The sequence below is a fragment of the Thamnophis sirtalis genome, unplaced genomic scaffold (genome assembly GCF_051295495.1).
Source record: "Thamnophis sirtalis isolate CommonGarterSnake01/CBP01778 unplaced genomic scaffold, rThaSir2_p1.2 scaffold_2, whole genome shotgun sequence".
NCBI lineage: Eukaryota > Metazoa > Chordata > Lepidosauria > Squamata > Natricidae > Thamnophis > Thamnophis sirtalis.
This window is the reverse complement of record NW_028261382.1, coordinates 134,118,336-134,137,747: the sequence shown is the minus strand read 5'-3', so window position 1 is coordinate 134,137,747 and position 19,412 is coordinate 134,118,336. Positions and strand designations below refer to the sequence as shown.

Below are 19,412 nucleotides of genomic sequence, written 5' to 3'. Positions count from 1 at the left end.
TGTAAAATCCTCCATTAACATTAAGTCCTCATATCCTGTTTTAGCTAAACATCCATAATATTTAATACCAAAGATTTCTAATTTCTAATCCTCCATGTATATAATTTATTATCATTCTCCTTTCTTTATTTAGTTATATCCTATATCATAGCATTTTCCCCCTATCAGTTAAGATTTAACTGTATATAGTTTTATTTTATTTTTTATAACAATTATTATTGTGATTAAAAATCTTTATATATAGTCCAAAGTTATTTCTAACCTTCCCTTCTCATATCCAATTATTATTTATCATAGCAACTCAACATTATATACATTACTATCATTATCAATTATTATTCAACTATACCTATTGCAAATGATTTAGCTAATTTTGAATTATACTCTTCCATCTATCAGCCTGTGTCTCTCCAGTAACAGAACAGTCTTATATCTGCTGCCATTCGTGGGTCCAATTCTCCAAACATCTTTATGAACAAGTCCATACAAAGAAATCTTTGCACCTTTTTGTTTATGGTGCCTCTCATATAATGCTGCCACCCTCTTTTTATTTCCTTTATCAGCTTGTCTTTAATTCTCAGTAGTGGTATCAAATGTTTTGCAGATGGTATTTCATAAAGTATGAATTCTTTAATGCTTCTCACTCCTCCTGCGCCCTGTCTTTTGAAGTAAATTTTCTGTGTGGCTGCCTCCCCTTCAAACATTCCATCCTTTGCCCACCCGGGCTCCGCAAAGGCAAAAAACATCCCAATATGTTATGTGATATCACATGACGCAATTGAGTTTGACATCCGTGCCTTAGTAGCTACATATACTGTATATATTTATAGTACAGTTTCTCAAAACTTGTTTTAAAATGATCTCTTAGGTCAATTTTTCTAAAAAAATTGACAGCATGTTACCATGGATTTCCATTCAATCCACTTCTGTGGCTCTTGGGAATCAAAGAACATATAGCAACTTTGGATACCTTGACAGAATGTTATAAACATGTCTATTAATCCTAAACTCAAAATCGAATGTATTTTTTACTTAAAACTTTTAGTATTCTGTTTTTTCATAGCTATTTTTTAAACTTCACAAGATACTATATATATATATATATATATATATATATATATATATATATATATATATATATATATATATATATATATATATATATATATATATATATATATATATATATATATATATATATCTATTTGACATGGATATTGCTAATTTGCTGTCAGCAGTGTAAGCATATAAGTCTCCTTTAGGGCTCAGATAAGATGCTTGGTGTAATCAATGTCAACTTTTCACAATGTTCAGTAGTATGCAACATCATTATTCAAAATATTTATTTCTGCCATTCCACATACAGTGGGGCAAAAAAGTATTTAGTCAGCCATCAATTGTGCAAGTTCTCCCACTTAAAAAGATGAGAGAGGCCTGTAATTGGCATCATAGGTAGACCTCAACTATGAGAGACAAAATGAGAAAACAAATCCAGACAATCACATTGTCTGATTTGGAAAGAATTTTTTTTGCAAATTATGGTGGAAAATAAGCAAGATTTCTGGCTCTCACAGACCTGTAACCTCTTCTTTAAGAGACTCCTCTGTCCTCCACTCATTACCTGTATTAATGGCACCTGTTTGAACTTGTTAGCAATATAAAAGACACCTGTCCACACCCTCAAACAGTCATACTCCAAACTCCACTATGGTGAAGACCAAAGAGCTATCGAAGGACACCAGAAACAAAATTTTAGACCTGCACCAGGCTGGGAAGACTGAATCTGCAATAGGCAAGCAGCTTGGTGTGAAGAAATCAACTATGGGAGCAATAATTAGAAAATGGAAGACATACAAGACCACTGATAATCTCCCTCGATCTGGGGCTCCACGCAAGATCTCACCCCGTGGGGTCAAAATGATCACAAGAATGGTGAACAAAAATCCCAGAACCACACGGGGGACCTAGTGAATGACCTGCAGAGTTGGGACCAACATAACATGAGCCGAGGTGGCGCAGTGGTTAAATGCAGCACTGCAGGCTACTGCTAGATCAGCAGTTCAGCGGTTCAAATCTCACCGGCTCAGGGTTGACTCAGCCTTCCATCCTTCCGAGGTGGGTAAAATGAGGACCCAGATTGTTGGGGGCAATATGCTGACTCTCTGTAAACCACTTAGACAGGGCTGAAAGCCCTATGAAGCGGTATATAAGTCTACTGCTATTGCTATAACAAAGGCTACCATCAGTAACATACTACGCCGCCAGGGACTCAGATCCTGCAGTGCCAGACATGTCCCCCTGCTGAAGCCAGTACATGTCCGGGCCCGTTTGAAGTTTGCTAGAGAGCATTTGGATGATCCAGAAGAGGATTGGGGGAATGTCATATGGTCAGATGAAACCAAAGTACAACTGTTTGGTAGAAACACAACTCGTCGTGTTTGGAGGAGAGAGAATACTGAGTTGCATCCAAAGAACACCATACCTACTGTGAAGCACGGAGGTGGCAACATCATGCTTTGGGGCTGTTTCTCTGCAAAGGGCCCAGGACAACTGATCCGTGTACAGGAAAGAATGAATGGGGCCACGTATCGTGAGATTTTGAGTGCAAACCTCCTTCCATCAGCAAGGACATTGAAGATGAAACGTGACTGGGTCTTTCAGCAGGACAATGATCCCAAACACATCACCTGGGCAATGAAGGAGTGCTTCGTAAGAAGCATTTCAAGGCCTAGCCAGTCTCCAGATCTCAACCCCATAGAAAACCTTTGGAGGGTGTTGAAAGTCCTTGTTGCCCAGTGACAGCCCCAAAACATCACTGCTCTAAAGGAGATCTGCATGGAGGAATGGGCCAACATACCAGCAACAGTGTGTGCCAACCTTGTGAAGACTTACAGACAACGTTTGACCTCTGTCATTGCCAACAAAGGATATATACGTAACAAAGTATTGAGATGAACTTTTGATATTGACCAAATACTTATTTTCCACCATAATTTACAAAAAAATTCTTTCCATATCAGACAAAGTGATTGTCTGGATTTGTTTTTTCATTTTGTCTCTCATAGTTGAGATCTACCTATGATGTCAATTACAGGCCTCTCTCATCTTTTTAAGTGGGAGAACTTGCACAATTGGTGGCTGACTAAATACTTTTTTGCCCCACTGTATCTTATATAAAGACCACACAGCTTGTGCTAATGCCTTACAGGCTTTTCCTAAAGCATTCACCAAATTTATTGAGCTACAATTTTCAGCATTTCTTATTACTAAGGAATGCTGAAAATTATACATCAACACTTCAGAGACACATTTTTTTACATTGATTAAAAAAAAGTGCCATTGTTATGAATGTAAATATAATGCAAGATCAGGCATTTTATCAGACTGTAGGCCAAACAGGTTTATGTAGACAGTTCACATTCATAAGGGAAATACGTTTTCTATGATATGAACATAAGTCCCTTGCCCTGCTAGATATAACAAAAGGTTTGATCCTTTGTAATAATGGAAGTAGAGGTTATTGTCATGAAGATATAAAAGTGAGGGCTTTAACATTGCTCGACCGTACCCTTTGAAGTTTCCAAAAAGATAGGAATACAGGAAAATTGAAACGGGAAAAAAGATGCTTCCGAAGAAATGTCAAAAATTCTCGTTAGGAATATAAATTTTAATTCTTGTGTCTTGTGCTTTTAATATCATTTTTTATTCCTTTATATAATTTTATAATTTTATGATTTTATCTTTGCCTATATCCAGCCACCATGCTTTTTATGCTTTTTTTGAAGATGCACAGAATTTTATGATTACCGTAATAACATTCAAATTTGGAATTTGCAGACAAACATAGTTCAGATCTGAACATTTCATACTTTCATTCAACTGTATTTAAAATGAGATTAAATATTATATTGCCAGCGTTCACTAATATATAGAAATTCTATTCTATAGGATTTTAGTCTTTTTCCAGTTAAGTTAAAAAAGATCATGAAAAAGTATATAATGATGACAATATATAAAAAAGGAAGACAACTACATGTGAACAAAATTACTTAAGGTTATTATATTTATTATACAAATAACATAGAGGCAATGAAATTACAATGTTTAAATAAAGAAATAAGCTTAAGTCTTCATATTGCTGAGAATAAGGCAGCTTACAAATTTAATTAATAACATTCCTTGAACCAAACCTCTTTACAAAAGTATTCAAGTATCCAAAGAAAATTTTGAATATTTTGCTTTGAAATAAATAATCCACTTGTTCCACCCTGAATGATTCTTCCAATCGCTCTCTGACAAATTATTATTTAATCAGATTAATAACAAAATACAGATCCATTTGTGTATGTGATTTATATGCAATTTTGATATTAAAAAGGGTGTTTTAGTTCAGAAAATAGAAGAGCACATTTGTCAAACCTGTGTATATGCCATATTTATAAAACACTTTTCCACTTGAAATTAGGAGAATTTTCATGTACTGTAACAGAAAGAAGGATCATATAAATAACCTAATCAGTAAAACTACTTTTAATGCCCTAAGTGATAATATCTAAAATATTCATTTTAAAACACTTAGGTGCATATACATATTAACTACATTTTAAAAAGATACATTAAAAATCATGAAATCCATGTAATTTTTATATTTTCTGATGATGATATGCTGAGGAGCATTTTGTCAGGTAGTTTTAGTCATTCTTTTAATCACCTTTATAATATTTTTAACACATTATTTTTTTCATCACATAAAAATATATAAATAATCTTAACCACCACAATTGGGACTGACAAATTCCATTGCTAAGTGACAGAGTTGTTAAGTAAGACATCATGTGAATTTGATTCGCATAAGTGTGAGGACTTGAAATTTTATCTTCCTTTCATCATTCAGTATCCAACAATGTAATTGTTATATATAAACAGTGAAGTTACTTACCAACTTTCCCTTCTTTTTCTAGCTTCTTCAAGTGATGTGAGAGATTTATTTCCGCAGCTAAATGCAAATGAACAGGTGTGTCCTGGAATAAAGCATTCCAACAATGCATATTAATGAAACTTCATTTTTTTAAAAAGTAAAACAGTTACCAGATCTCCTCAAATTTGGTATGGATTAAAACACTTTACAGGATTTTTATGCAAATAGCAGAAATTGTCCAATCAATTCCTATTTTAATTGGGGGAGGGGGAATTGTTTAGCTGTATCATGAATCTTATACATTTTCTCTGAAGAACTTTACTTTTTCTAGGTCAGTGATGACTAACCTTTTCCAGTTGGAGTGCCCAGACCGCCCCCCCCCAAATACAATGCGTGCACCCCCTCACATTTGTGTGCAACTCTGTGCACACCCTCAACCCCTGCGCATGCACATGAGAGCCTTCAACATGTCCCACCCCCGTGCAAGTCCCTCCCGCATGTGCCCCACCCCCCGCATATGCAGAAGAGACCTGAAGACTAGCTGGCTGTTGGGAAGCATATGCACATGTGTAATGGAGTTGAACTGAGGTGACAGCTTGCATACCATCAGAGAGGGTGCTGTGTGCCACCATAGGTTTGCCATCACGGTTCTAGGTCATCGCATGAGTTTTTACTAGACATTTATCCTCAACTTCATAGTGCAGAGGAAAATTCGTAAAATTTGTTTCATAGAATTCTGAGTGGTAATTATTCTCCTAATACAATCTTACAACTAAACCCTGAAAACAACACAAATCAAAAGCTGATAGAGATAATACATCCAGATAGAAACTAAAAAAAAAAAAGGGGGGGGTGTTCATCACACATTTGAAAGTCCTTGGCAATGAGCCAAGTCTTCAAGGCCCTTTGGAACACCAGTAAAATGGGGCGGGAACATTCATATATCGTAAAGGGAATCTCATTCCAGAGGGCAAATGTTGCTACAGAGAAGACGCTTCTCTTATTTTGAGTGATTCTTTGCAAAAAAGATAATAGGGATATAGGGAACTCACTGACTCTGGGGCAGAACATTCTGTAGAACTTAGGAACATTTCATGCCCCACCCCCGTGGTCCCCTCCCCCATGGCCCTGGTGAACCTCCTTCTAGACCACAGTGAAATTGATTAATTTGATAGTGTCTGGAAGAATTTCTTCAAGCTAGAAGCAGTTTGAGGCATTCAAGAAATAGTGTTTTTGTTCTTGTTCTACTTTAGTTGAAGTTATTTTTTTAAAAGAAGAAAACTAGTGGAAAAAACATTAGCGGATTTTACAAAAAAATGTGTCCAATTTTGGAAGAGCTATTTAAAATATGAAGAAAGCATGATAATCTTAATATTTTTGTATTAATACTATGTACTTTCCAGCATACAACCTGGTACAATGTATATTTCTTTCTGGTTTCTGAAAGCAAGTACACATACATGGTGTTCTTTAGATAAATGTTTTTCTTGCTATGAATCATTAATTTCTTTTATATTGTATTGCATTCTGCATAACTGAAACCTATTTTTAACCCAAACCAGATGCCATCTGTACCTTGTAAACGATTTTCACAAGTTCCTTTGCTGTGAGAGATTTCCCAGCATTCTCATCCAGGATGTGTAGGATTTGCTGCTCACGTGCATTTCTATGTAAAATATATTCTTGAATTTTAGCTCTTGCTTCTTTTATTACTGGCCCATGTCCTATAAAGACAACAACTGATGTTTCATTAACAAAAAATTCTGGGAGAACTTACTAATTAATAGTGTGTACAGCAGTGTTTTTCAACCTTTTTTGTGCAAAGGCACACTTTTTTCATGAAAAAAATCCCGAGGCACACCACCATTAGAAAATGTTAAATTTTTTTAACTCTGTGCCTATATTGACTACATATAAAGTAATTTTCCCACGGCACACCTTACACTATGTCACGGCACACTAGTGTGCCGCGGCACAGTGGTTGAAAAACACTGGTGTACAGGATACTTTTTAAGAAGAGATAATTTGTTCATACTGCAGAGTTAACACAGGACAGCCCAACAGCTTCTAATTTTGTAACGTGTCTATTTGTTGCAGCATCTTTCCTCTGGAATGGGACGCCTAGAGACACAGATGTTCCCTCCTCCCCGACATTCAGGAAATTATTAAATGCTTTCTTCAAATTATGCCTTGATATTATAATTACAGCATAGTTCCAGGCTTTGAAGGAAGGTGAAAGATGAGACCTGCTAGATGGGTGTCCCCCCCCCCCGATTTTATGTAATTTTTGGCTACTCAAGAGTCTTCTATCTAAAAACATTTTTAATTGTAAGCCACCCACAGTCGTTGGGAATCTGGTGGTCTATATATTATGTAAACAAAAAAATGAGAATTGTGATAAAAATGCTGGATGGAATGAAAAAATTACAAGTTCAAGTCTTTGATGAATATGAAGCCAATGCTGTTACCTATGGCTTTGGTTCCATCTACATTTCATAATAATAGGTATGGGGATAGAATGGAGAACTTCTACTCCACCTGGACCATCTTGCATTCCCAGAGAAAAATACAGGATAAATAAATACAGTAAATGTATGTATTGTAAAATACGTTCAATTTGTTACATCCCTAAACAGCAGGTTGAATCTGAGAAGACTTTTGGCTTAAGTATTATTGTGATATTCCAGTTCCATGATTTCTTTCATAGATTAGTTTGGAGGTCCTGAATTCTGAATAGTTGTCCTTATGGGGAATTGGGGAGATGGGCAAAGACAGAGAATGAGTGTAAAAAACAGACATTTTAGCAGCCGAAGGACTTTTTACAAGTTCAGTAAATAGAGGATACATTTCATTTACTAGAAAGGAAACAACAAATTATATTACTATAGTCTAAAGCAAAATGAAACAGAAATAGTGTTTTATTTAAATAAAAAACATCTGAACTCTCCTCCCACAGGGACCACTTTCTATGAAGCTCCAGATGTAGATTTACAAGGTGAGAGAGTCTGAAAGCTGGAACATTTTAGCATAGAATAGTTTCTTATGGAGAAAGAAAAAATACAAAATATTTTGCAAACAGAAATCAATAAGAGACACTCATTCCTATTTCCACAGTATTCATGATTACAAAACATTGAGATAAAAAACCTCTAGGCCGCAATGCAGCGTTTGAGACACTTAATAATTATACTTGTGGCAAAGAGCTAACACAATATCAAATGTATAACTTACCTGGGTATATTAAATCAGCTTTTATACCCAGAAGTTTTTCCAATGACTTCATGTAGTCATAAAGGTCTTCAAACACTGTTGTTCCTTCTCCTAAAATACAATCACCAGAAAATATTGCATTTTCTTCTACCAGATGTAAAGCCATGTGGTCATCTGTATGTCCTGGGGTATATAATACCCTGCAGTGTGACAGAGAAGTGAAATGTGATTGTAATATTCAAGTTGTTCTTCAAGTTCTTCAAATTGAAGAAAGTTCTAACAGTGGCAAATGAAGATATTTTTAAAAAGCTCAGATCCAAAATTTAAATGAATGATCCGTATACTGTGTGGAAGCAGAGGTATGAGCAAATTTTTCTTTGTAAAAGTATTTTTAAAATAAGGACAAACTTTAACTTACCTCTAGCTTAAGATAAATTTCCTAAAGAAACCAAAGCAGATAAAGGCAGAAACAAGGAGATAAAGTCATTCCAAAAATAAAAAAATAAAAATCAACCATGAATAATTTTATGCAAATTGCCATCCACCAGAAGCACAGAAACCTGTGTACCCCTACCATGTATACAGGTAGTCCTTGATTTATAGCAGTTCATTTAGTGATTGTTCGAAGTTACAACAGCACTGAAAAAAAAGTGACTTATGACTGTTTTTCACACTTCTGGCCATTGTAGCCTCCCCCATGGTCATGTGACCAAAATTCAGCTGCTTGGCAACTGACACATGTTTATAACAGTTGCATTGTGTGACCACTTTTTGCCATCTTCAGATAAGTAAAGTCAATGCGGAAAGCCAGATTCAATTAACAGCCCTGTTACTAACTTAACAACTGCGGTGATTCATTTGTGGTCCTATGTCGCAGACTAATTATACTGAGAAAAGAACATCACTTAAAGATATTGGAGCCTGAGCATACACATAGATGGAAACCCAGGTTAGGGTTTTGAAGAAATTTCTTTTGAATATTGTGCAGAAAATATTATCAGAAACTAGTAAGAATAGTCAATATTACAGAGATAAATATATGTACTGTATGCATTAAAGATAAAGGTTTTCCCTGTACAATCATTTTCCACTCTATGGGGCAGTGCTCATCTCCATTTCCTAAAAGGGAACCACCACTGTCTGAAGACACTCTGTGGTTGCTTGGCCAGCATGACTATATGCCAAGGCTCACGGAATGCGGCTACTTCCCATGAAGTGGTAGCTATTTATCAACTTGCATTTGCATGTTTTCAAATTGCTGGATGGGCAGAAGCTGGGGCAGATAATAGGAGCTCACCCATTCATGTGGTGCTCAGGTCTCAAACCTGGTCTCTTAGCTTTCCAGCTCACAGATTCAACCTTTTTAATTGCTGAGCCATCACACCCCCTATTCATTAAAGGCTAGGCAAAACATATAATCTATCTTAACTAATCTCACAAGCCTTTTTAGTTCTGAAATGATAAAAATGAACTGTAAATGAACTGAAAAAAAAAATTGTACATGAAAAAGTTGCAAACAGCAATATGAAATGTTTACATTTACCTGAGAGTAGCTCCCTCTGTGTTTAAAACATCTCCATCTCTTAAGTACGCATACTTCTGCTTTCCTTTTATTATTTCTTCTTGATGTGGGTTACGTGGAAGCTTGCTTATGCAATATTCATAACCTAATTTAAAAATTAAACAATGCGTCATACCAGAATTTAGTTGGAAATTCATATACCCCTTTTAAAAAAAAAAGTATTTTTACATGAAATCAGAACTGAGACTTGTGGAACTTATGACTATCTCTGATCTTAAACCAACATAAAATAACTCCAAATGATTTCAAATTTTGGAAACAGGTAATGCATTTACAAGGTTGCTTCATGTTATTAGTGTTTTCTTTTTAATGATTTTTTAAAAATAAAATGGATTTATGTTATTATACAAGTGCAGATTTATCAAGGCAGAATGTATGTTCTATGCTATGCATGCTGCCTATTATTCAAATAATTGTGATAACAGCCTCACTACAGTCTAGCAAGTCCTTTACTAGACAAACAAACAAACAAACAAATGTTTCTTTTTTGGAATATCAAATTCTACAACCTTAACTGGTTCTAATGAAATAATTGTTAAAATCCATATTAGCAAACATGCATGCAAATATTAAAACAATCAATGTTCTTTATTTTGCAAAGAAGCTCCATTTCCTCCTCTCATGAAGAGATTTGAAAAGATCCATTTCTGCAGGATTTTGGAGTAGCTTAACTTGAACAAAGCCAATACAGTTGGGAAGAACCCTTGTTTTGGTGTTTGGGAGATCATTCAGCTCACCCTAGTGATAATGTAATTTAGGTTGGTCCTTACTTTTAAAGAAAAATAGACCATACACATACTTTGAGATAAAAGTCCTTCTATTTAAAATAAATGTTTGAATTTCTACATTCAAAAAAAATCAGTGAAAGTTTTAACTAATATTTATTTTAACTAATTTTTGTATACTTAAATCCACAAAACTGATGCAAATGGGTAATCAGATATAAGCTAGTATAATTATCAGTGTCTTCCCAAATCAGCAGAGAAAGAAGATGGCATCTTCAATTTTTATGAGTAAATATGAAGAACTGATTTTGCAAAAGTCGGGCAAATTTATTTAAGATAAATTTCTCAGTTTAACAGAATGGCAAATGTTATAGTTTTATAATACAGGTAGTCTCAATTTATGACCAAAATTGAGACCATAATTTATGTTGCTAACCAAAATGGTTGTTAAGTGAGTTACACTTAATGTGTCCTTTTTTGCCACAGTTGTTAAGCAAAGCATTATAGTTGTTAATTGAATCACATAGTTGTTAAGCAAATCCCAAAAGTCACCTTTTCAGTGCTGTTTTAACTTTGAAAAGTTATTAAACAAATGGTTCTAAATTACCTGTACCTGATTTTTGCCAGCTTTAATTTTGGCTAAGCATATTAACAACTGATTAATTATTCCCCACCATGTCTAAAGACAACAGTCTGTAAGTCCAATGTTTCTGACGTCCTTCCTTCTTTGCTTGTCTAGTGTATAACATTTTCTATATACCTCTAACCTGCTTTGTATACAAAGTTTGCAAATTTTAAAAACTGAAGAAAATACTTACTGGCTGGAATATTTTCACAAATATCGGATATGCCTCCAGTGTGATCATGGTGCCAGTGAGTTACTAAAATTTCCTGGATGGAAATGTTGAATTCATGGAGTGTTTTTTTCAAACAGCTTATATATTCAGGGATAGATGGCTCTCCAGTATCTATTAGGATCCTTCTATAATAATTAGGCCAAGAAAGGGGTAATTAATAAAAAATGATGCTAGCAACCTTTTGATCCAGGTTAAAAAAGTGTAATGTGACATGAAAAGAAATATAACAGCAATTAATTAATGGAATACCCTGCCTCCTAGAGTTGTGGATGCTCCATCACTGGAGGTTTTCAAAAATTGCTTGGACAACCATTTGCCTGAGATGGTATAAGACTCCTGCCTTGAGAAGTGGGCTGGACTAAAAGACCTCCAAGGTCCCTTCCAGCCCTATGATTCTACGTTCTATTTCCATATCTCAATTCTTTTGGGTAATTCATAATCCTAAAGAAAATTATAGGAGATGCAAATCAATAAATCAGATTGGTCATATAGCCCATTCCAGTTTTCACTGAGCAGCTTATATACGTTATTTTATATGAAAAATAGGCACCCAGAGTCACTTGATAGTGAGATGGGTAGCATATAAATTTAATAAATAAAATTCCATATCAGGAAAAATAAGTACACTTGTTCAAATACCCAAAAGAAAAATATTTAAGGACACATCTACTCTTAAAGCAAGATTGCGTTGCCTTTCTAAACCCAGTAAAGCTGGAGCCATAAACGTTTCAAGTGGGATGCTGTTGCAAAGTTGTGAATGCTCCAACACTGGAAGTTTTTAGAAGATGTTGGATAACCATTTGTCTGAAGTGGTGTAAGGTTTCCTGCCTAAGCAGGGGGTTAGACTAAAAGACCTCCAAGGTCCCTTCCAACTCTGTTATTCTATTCTATTCTATTCTATTCTACTCTAGTCTACTCTCATAATAATACTATGAGAAAAGAGATAATAGTAAAAAAATCATTTGGTCTATAAATCTAATCCAGTGAACAAAAGATACTTTATAACAAAATGGATCCAATATGATCCAATAAAAATGTAATAAAGAGAAATTTGTCCACAGAAGGGGAAAAGTTAGAGGAGAGCAAGAGCAAAATAAAAATTGACAAGCTGAATGAGATTCCAAGTAAGACTTATATTGCCTAAGAGGAGAACTAAATTGTAATAGCCAAGATTCCAGATTGGGCTCTGTAGACGATCCAGACATGTTCCCTAGATAGCAATCATCATGAGGTCTAGCTGCTTTAAAATAGCATATTGCCTGAGACTGCCTTTATTTCATTTATCCTGCAATAAAGGAAACCAAAATTTACCTAGTTATTCCAGTTTTAAATTCGACACAATTTTCGCGGTGAATATGACTTAGCATGCTTCATTGACTTTTTGATTGATCTGGGAAGGGATTAGTCCTTCCCTCATGGGTTCACTCCTTCCCCTTGGTCCATGGGGAATGGCCCTACTCCAGTCACTTGATCAGCATTCTCCCATATAATGGCTAACTTGCTCTTTCTAAAGTATTTGTCAGTGTTACCTACGCTCCTTATTTATATAAGTTTACTAGTGTAATTCTGAAAGCACCAGGCTTTAGGTTTAGAGCAGGGGTCTACAACCTTAAACACTCAGAGACATTTGGACCCATTTCCCACAGAAAACACTGGGAGCCACAAAATCTGGAAGGGGGTGGATGGGCCAACTTGATTCCACACTCCTACCCAGTAAGATGCCCCCCTCCCCCCCAGCCATGCCTATCCAGGTTTTGTGGCTCCCGGTGTTTTATTTTCTGAGGGAAAGGAGTATATCTCTCTGTATGTCTCTCTCTCTCTCTCTCCCTCTCTCTGTCTCTCTCTCTCATCTATCTGTCTATGCCCTACTGCCTAGCTTCACATGTCATGTGAATCCAACCACTTGGGCTATGGAGGGGGAGTGGACGTTGGCAGGCAAAGCCAAGCCTTACAGATCCATATAAAATAAGGCAACTCCAATCCGGATCCTGTCGGGGAGTCGCAGTTGTTAAGTGAATTACTGCAGTCGTTAAATTAGTAACAAAGTTGTTAAATGAATATGGCTTCCTCACTGACTTTGCCTGTCAGAAGATGGCAAAAGGTATCACATGACCCTGCAACTCTGCAACCGTCATAAATATGAATCTGTTGCCAAGCATCCAATTTTTTTTAAATAAAGTTTTTTATTAGATAAACATTAAAAACATTGGACATAGTGGGACATTTCTGGCATAAACATTTCCATATAGTGACTAGTGACAATTACATTTTATATCCATTACATAGGTGTATGTAGTCAGTCAGATTACCAAGCATCAAAATTTTGATCACATGACCACAGAGAGGTGGCAATGGTTGTAAGACCAAAAAACACTCACAGGTCACCTTTTTCAGTGCTGACTTACAAGGGGCATTAAATAAATGATGGCAAGTTGAAGACTTCCTGTAATTTAGAGTCACTTTGGGTATTTCTAAACATGCCTGTCCTCTACACCTGCAATCTCTCAATCATGGTATTTTCTGACATGGGATTAGCACCCTTTCAAAAGATTGTGAGGTTCATATTCAGAAACAGCCCAACCAAGTCCTCATAGATGTGCATCTCTTCTGTGCCTGCAATCTCTTAGTTGAGCAACTTGACTAAAAGAATCTGCCTGCACTTGTCCAGTCAGTCCCCATTAAGCATTGGCGGGTTTCCCCCTAAGGCAGTGCTTCTTCTTCTTTTTTTTAAGTTGCTAAATTTCAAAGTCAAACATTAAAACACCAACTAACCTACAAGGGAAAAGGGAATAGCAAAACAAATTAAAAGTGATTAAAAAAAACACACACACAAACATGTTTATAAAAAAGCTGACCTTGACAATTGCTGCTAACAAATCTTAAAGGTTGTCAAGTTTGAGACACTTTAATTTATGGAAAGGCAAAAGTAGAGTGTTTTTCTTAACTTGTCCGGCAAACAGCACCACTTACAGGCTTTGTCAATGAAGCCGAATAGATGTTTACAAATTTCCCTGAGCTTAAAGACTGGAGAACAGCACTTTCAATACAGCAATGGAAGAGTCCCAAGCCTGCACTTCTAGGGGAGTAAGACCCTGGAGTTAAAATAGGATTTCTGAATAGAGAAGATCGCATTGAAACGCTCCTAAATTCATTCATGGCTTTTACATTTATTTATTTACTAGATTTGTGTGCCGTTCATCTGCTCCAAAGGCGACTTTAATTACATGCATAGAATAATACGGTTAGCGCTGTCTCCACCGCCCCCAAATGTTTATGGATTTGCCTTCTCCCGCCACCAAGCTATCCCAGTACTACCTGTACAATAAAGAGGAATCGTATGAATTAATACTCAGAGCAGCGCGTGAAAAGCAGGTCGCACTAGGAATTCCCGGGCAGCCCTCAAGTCTCGCTTTGCTAAACGGAACGGAAGGCTCATGCGAAGAAAGCGCTTTACCCACGGGAGCCCCGAGCCAACAGCTCCGAGGCACCTGTCCCTTGCCCGAGCTGCTTCCCACCTACCTGGGCCCGGTTCCCACCAAGTAGGTGTTGGTCCCCTGGAGAGTCATGGGCCCCGGATTACAGCCTAGGACGCGGATCACACGCGTCGACAGCTGCTCCACTTTGGGCAGCACCGACAACATCTTCGCAGCCACCTTCGCCCGCGGCCAGCCTGAAAAGACGGGCAAAAAGAGAGAAAGAGCGAGAGCGCGCAAAGAACATAGAGATAGGAAAAAGTGTAGAGCGACAACTTTGGAGACTTTACTTGTTGACTTTCTTTTAACGCACCACTGAGTATAATTTTATTTCCTACGCTCTTCTTTCCCCTTCCCTGGTTAGAATATGTTGGCGCACGAAGAAATCCAGAGTTTTTAAAGAGCGCGTCCAGGTTCACACATTGTGCTGAACCTTGCAAGGAAACGGAAGATAGCGGGAAATGCAAAGAAAGAGTTAACGCGATACTTCCTTAAAAGCAAAGTGGGCAGAACTTGGATAGAAATCGGGAATCCCGAGGAGGAGCCTCCCAGACCAGCTGGGGAGAGAAGGGGAAGGCTCAGAAGCAGAGCCAGTATGTAGAAGAGATAAGAGAGAAGCGCTTTTAGCAATCATAGGAGAAGTTTGTTTCTAAAATATGTATGTCAGAAACAATAAATTTCCTACATTATCTATTCTATAATATAATTATTGAATTAAAATTTTAATTGTAATCAGCTGGTCTTCTGGCTAAATAAATATAAGTTCCCCATAGGGTATTATGCAAACGTATTAATTCACTTTATAGTTTACATCTGTGTGGTTTGCCTGATAAAATTAAGGTGACCAGATTTTCAGATTGGTAAAGAGGGACACCTTTGACCGGGGGGGGGGGGGGGGGGAGGGGGGAAGGGCTTGATCAAAAATTTTATACGGAGAAACAAAAATTTTCATATAACGCAAAAATAGTATTGTAATTTTTTGTATTTCAACGTAACTACAATTTACAAATATAAATTGTAACTCTTGCCAAACATCAAAATTTTGATCACGTGACCATGTGGATGCTGCAACGGTCGCTAAGTGTGAAAATGGTCACTAAGTGTGAAAAATGGTCATCAGTCACTTTTTTCAATGCCATTGTAACTTTGGTCACTATACCACCTTTCTTGCCACAGTTCTTAAGTGAATAACTGCAGCTGGTATTTTGTATTTTGGATAGAATCTTTTTTTAAATAGTCTAAGACAATTTAAAAAAAGAATCCACACAGAATAAAACTATTAAAAAAAAAAACCAATGCACAATAAATAAAATATTATTTTAAAATACATTAAAAAATAAAAGAAAAAAACCCAGCTCACTTACCAGCAGGCACAAGTGAGCACTCCAAGTCAATCCAGAATGATATAGATGTTAATACAAAGAACTGAGCAAATTAAAATGGTGAAATTAGTAAGGGAAATATTTTTCAAAGAAACTTTGCCACCATTTTTTCCACATGAGCCGACCTCCAACCTCCGTGCCCCTCCCCTCCAGAAAATCCAGAAAGTAACACTCGCAGCTTCTGTAGCCAAGTATTTCCTGCAGCTCTATGGTACTTGCTCATTTTTTCTTATAAAAGGAGGTAAAAGGGGCGGGGGGGGGCGTTTTATTGCTTTAACGTTTTAATATCTTCAATAAAAGTACTGAGAGAGAGAGAGGGATTAGACAGGGTGTCTTTTGTCTTGCCCCAGTTAGGATTTCTTAAGCAAATCCACAGGGCTTTCAACATGAAGCCAGAAAATCAGGACTTTTTAAAAACGCCCCGGGACACAGGGCCAATTCCCTCACATGCAGTGATTTTGCCCCTTTTTATGGATACAGTGGTACATTTTTCCATGCCAAACTGCATTGAAATATCGGTGCTGAATACTCGGACTGTGTTTGCCAATGATTGGATTTCTATTTCTGACTTTCCATAGAGTTTCAAATCATCCATATATAGTAAATGCGAAATTTTTTCAGCTTCTTTGGCTTTTTGGTAGCCTAATTTCATTTTTTTAAAGATTACTGATAGTGGGATCATTGCGATGATGAAGAGAAGAGGTGAAAGTGAATCACCCTGGAAAATTCCTCGCTTGATATTAACTTTTAATTATTAAATAATAATTATTATTATTATTAATAATAATAATAATAAAATTATATGTATGTATGTATGTATGTATGTATGCAAGTAGAAAAATAGGAACAAGCTTTTATGGTGGGAAGGTGTGCGCCTTTGGCGTCTAGTCATGTCAGCCACATGACGGAGACATCTTCAGACAGCGCTGGCTATTTGGCTTTGAAATGGAGATTAGCACCGTCCCCTAGAGTAGGGAATGACTAGCACATATGTGTGAGGGGAACCTTTACCTCTACATACATACATACATACATACATACATACATACATACATACATACATGCATAATGCAATTTTATTGCTATAATAAAAATTATATGCTATATTCTTTGCTCATTTCTTGCAGCATGGAGGGAAGCAGGGAAAGGGGGAGGGGGGAGGGAGGGAGAGGGAGGGAAGGAGGGAGAGAGAGTGGGGCAACCTAACATTTGACAGGGAGCTGCTAGGTAAAATTGAAACTACTGAATCTGAGGTACAAAAGCTACATATTCTTGTTGAAGGCAAAACATTAAACTAACTGAATTCTAAAACATCTGGATGGTGTTCCAGTTTCCCACCCAGATGGAGATAGTTCATTTCCATATCTGATAGCCCTCATAAAAGGAGTTTGTGGAGAATTTCATGGAAGGAACCCCTTTGCTATGGTCATTTCCATCTAGCTGGATATTTTGGTTACCCTCAAGTTGTTTTATAAATCAGTTGCCATAAGATCCCATTTAAATCACCATAATCAATAAGGACTGCAAATGTTGTGGGATTCAACACTTCAACAATTTCCAGTTTCTTTACTGTTTTTAATCTTTATTGCTTAGAATAGAGATTGGGAAAATGTCTAATCTCTGTAACTATTAAGGAATTTCAATTCCCAGAAGATCCTTAACTGGCAGAGATAGAAGATACTAAGGGATATAGTTCAGTGATTTTTTTTCAAGGGTCTTCCACAGTTTATGGTGAGGATAAAACTCACTGAGAGCAAAGCTGAAATATGTATGCTGCTTGGGCTCATGGTAATTAAATAATTTGCATAAATGAATAAAAACAATGTTTTAGCTCTGCAAACATTATTGTGCAGGATATTGAAAAAACATATCCTTGAGAACACATTTTGTCTGTAGATGGCAGTAACGGCACTGAAGATTACAAATTGTCATAATAAAATTTGTAGGGAAAATGCCCCCAATATTGTATCTGTGCAAAGCAAATGATCAAATTTTCAGGGTATACTTAAGTATGTAATATTGTGTGTAGTTAAGTTTATATGATGATTCTTTTTGGATTTTATAATACTGAAACATTAATAGATTTGTAGTATTTCTTTTCAAAGATCTACTGGCAATCTACTCACCCCAACTTTAAATAATACTAAAGTCAGCAAAGGCATTTGTTACTTTTTCACTGCATAGTGAGATGGCTACATTACAGTGCAACCTATCCTTGAACTAAGAAATAAATTATTTTGCTCTATTGGCCAAGCCCTATTTTCTCTAAAGAATGGAACAGGAGACTGTTGTTATTCTTGCATTTTTAAATGTTGTGATGAATGTTGTGTTTTACCGCTAATTATTTTTACTCACATTTTCTTTTTGTGTTTTGTCCTGCACTCCCCTCCCCTATTATTGTAAGCCGGCCTGAGTCCCCTCAGGGAAAAGGGCGGCCTATAAATGTTTAATAAAACTAAAAAAACTAAACTAAACTAAATCCTGGACAAATTAAGGAAATTGACTGATGGGTTTTTCTTGAGTTTGTTTCCACTAAAAGTTACCTTGCCAGGAAGGAAGGGAACAACAAACTAAATCCTTAAAAATGGGTGAGATGGGTCTAACTGTCTTCCTGATTAGGTAGAACAATCAATCAGTGGAACGATTTGTTTCCAGAAGTTGTGGGTGCTCTGCATTGGAGGTTTTCAAGAAGAGATTGGAAGATTCAGATCTATCTGAAATGGTTTCCTGTCTGAGCAGGAGGTTGGATTAGAAGATCTCCAAGGTCCCTTCCAACTTTGTTATTATGGTAGGTATGTATGACCAAGTAAATCTACCTGTAAAGTTGACTGGTGTCAGGTATGGAATGTAACTGGTCAGCAGAGCATTTCGGAACATAAGCTGTTTTGAAATAATAGTAAATCCATGTTAAACAATAATTTGATGATAGGTCACGAGGTTGGAGGAAGGATAATAAGAATGAGGTGCCTTCTCTCATGTCACTCTGCCCCATGCCTCTGACTTATCAACCTGGCTAACAGCTGTGGAAAAGAGAGATATATGGGATGAAAAGATGGAAGCTCTGTCCTTTAATGGCAGGGAAAATTTATTAATTATATGACTTCTACACTGTCTTCTGCACTGTACCATCTGACTCTAAATCATCTATAGCCACAAATATAAAAATCAGCAAATACAAATAATATTTAATATATAAATCTAACATGAACATAGCAATACACATCTCACTTACTTTGGCTATGTCATGTGGGGGAATTCACTGGAC

The 19,412-nt window shown here is 36.5% G+C and overlaps 1 protein-coding gene across 1 annotated transcript; it reads right to left on the bottom strand.

Annotated features, from left to right (window-relative positions):
* Positions 1–4,044: 4,044 nt before the first annotated feature.
* Positions 4,045–15,168, bottom strand: LACTB2 (lactamase beta 2). Its single transcript, XM_014059759.2, has 7 exons — positions 14,812–15,168; positions 11,254–11,417; positions 9,672–9,795; positions 8,150–8,328; positions 6,494–6,642; positions 4,940–5,021; positions 4,045–4,480 (listed from the first exon to the last, which is right to left on the bottom strand). The coding sequence occupies exons 1-7, from the start codon at positions 14,931–14,933 to the stop codon at positions 4,437–4,439; spliced, it is 864 nt and encodes a 287-aa protein (XP_013915234.1). The 5' UTR covers positions 14,934–15,168; the 3' UTR covers positions 4,045–4,436.
* Between the last annotated feature and the right edge of the window lie 4,244 nt (positions 15,169–19,412).